This window comes from Mus caroli, chromosome 3 (genome assembly GCF_900094665.2).
Source record: "Mus caroli chromosome 3, CAROLI_EIJ_v1.1, whole genome shotgun sequence".
Lineage (NCBI taxonomy): Eukaryota > Metazoa > Chordata > Mammalia > Rodentia > Muridae > Mus > Mus caroli.
The window spans coordinates 31,967,404-31,968,938 of record NC_034572.1 but is presented as its reverse complement, the minus strand read 5'-3'; the positions used below and the strand labels follow the sequence as shown (position 1 = coordinate 31,968,938).

Sequence of the window (1,535 nt, the reverse complement as noted above, 5' to 3'; positions counted from 1 at the left end):
GCGAAGGGATGATGACAGGATCCCAAGACCGCAACCTGCAGCAACTGAAGCCAAGGCTCCAACTCCGAAGTTTGACTTACTTGCTACAAATTTCCCTCCTTTACCTGGAAGCTCATCGAGAGCGCCAGATGAACTTGGTTTGGAGAATAGAATGTCTGATGTCGTTAAAGGTGTCTACAGAGAAAAGGACGGTGAGGACCTGAGAGTTAGTTGCCCAGTGCCTGCAGAGGACGGACAGACAGACTGCACTTCTGCGCCNCTCAGCATAAGTCCTAGTCCTCCATGTACAGCTGAGCCTCCTGTGTTAAGCACAACTCAGCAAGAGAAGGATCAAATGGAGGACTCTGTTGTTCCAAAGGACATTCTCAACCCAGTAGCTGTGCCAGTGTCTTCTCCAACTGCTACCAAGCCATCAAGGGCAAATACTGCTTCACCTTTGTCAGAAGCCTCCTAAAGAGCCATCTCCAGTTCTCGTACAGCCGCTGCGGGAACTCCGGTCCAATGCAGTATCTCCCACCAGAAATGAAGAGAACGGAGCTCCCGAGAAGCCGCATGAGAAACCAGAAACAAGGGCTAGTAAGGATCATTCTGGCTTCCGAGGCAACACCATTCCCAGGGGAGCGGCTGGAAAAATCAGGGAACAGAGACGCCAGTTCAGCCATAGGGCTACACCTCAGGGAGTGACTCGACGNAATGGGAAAGAGCAATGCGTGCCACCCAGATCACCAAAGTAAAAACACAGCCGTACAAAAAGTACTCCGAAGCTTCTCCTCCCACTACACCTGAGCCTCTGTTGAACTGTTTGAGGGGAGGAAGTGGCCAGGAAAGGATGGGAAGTGTGTCCTAGATAGTACGGAGTTTGACTTTGCGAGTAGGAAGAGCCCAAAATTCATCTCTAAATGATTTTCAAATGCTGGAGGATTCCAATCAGTATAAATATATATACACACATATATATATAAATATAATTTTTCTATTTTTGTTTTTGATTTTAATTTGCAGGAATTTTCTGCCTGGAATCAATTTTGAGGGTTCAGATTTAGCTTGGGAGAGAAAACAAAAAACATTATACATCCTTCAGTATAGGAGATGAGGGAGTGAGAGAAAATATTTTTTGAAGAAACATTTCTGTCTGCTTGTGGACGTTGTACATCGTGGTGCGGAGCCTAGTGCGCACCACGATGTACAACGTCCACAAGCAGTGCTGATATTTAGAAAGCAGCTCAAATATGAAAAACCATGTTTCATTAATCTGTTTAAGTCAGACCATTTTTATAGTTTTATGTAGGGTGGAGGCTTACTTTTCTTCTTAGGGATAGTTTACAATAGTAAGAGCTGTCCCTCATATTAGTGAGTTACGTATGTACAAATTGAAACTGTAAATTGTAAACACTGGAACGCACCATTGTGACATAAACATCGTAGTAATATATTAAAATGAATGTAAATGGAAGTTAAAATTACATTACTCTGAAACTTACCTCCCAACTGTTAAGTGTCAGAGATTTGTGGTAGTGGGTAATTCTTAAAGAGCT

General features: G+C 43.7%; 1 protein-coding gene across 1 annotated transcript in view; it reads left to right on the top strand.

The window, feature by feature from the left end:
- LOC110291121 (la-related protein 4-like) overlaps window positions 1–951 on the top strand; it is a 2,361-nt gene extending 1,410 nt beyond the window's left edge. The window contains 2 exon segments of the mRNA XM_029475185.1: window positions 7–435; window positions 437–951. Of these exon segments, the coding sequence (XP_029331045.1) occupies window positions 7–435; window positions 437–734 (727 nt within the window). The 3' untranslated portion in view covers window positions 735–951.
- Window positions 952–1,535: the final 584 nt, after the last annotated feature.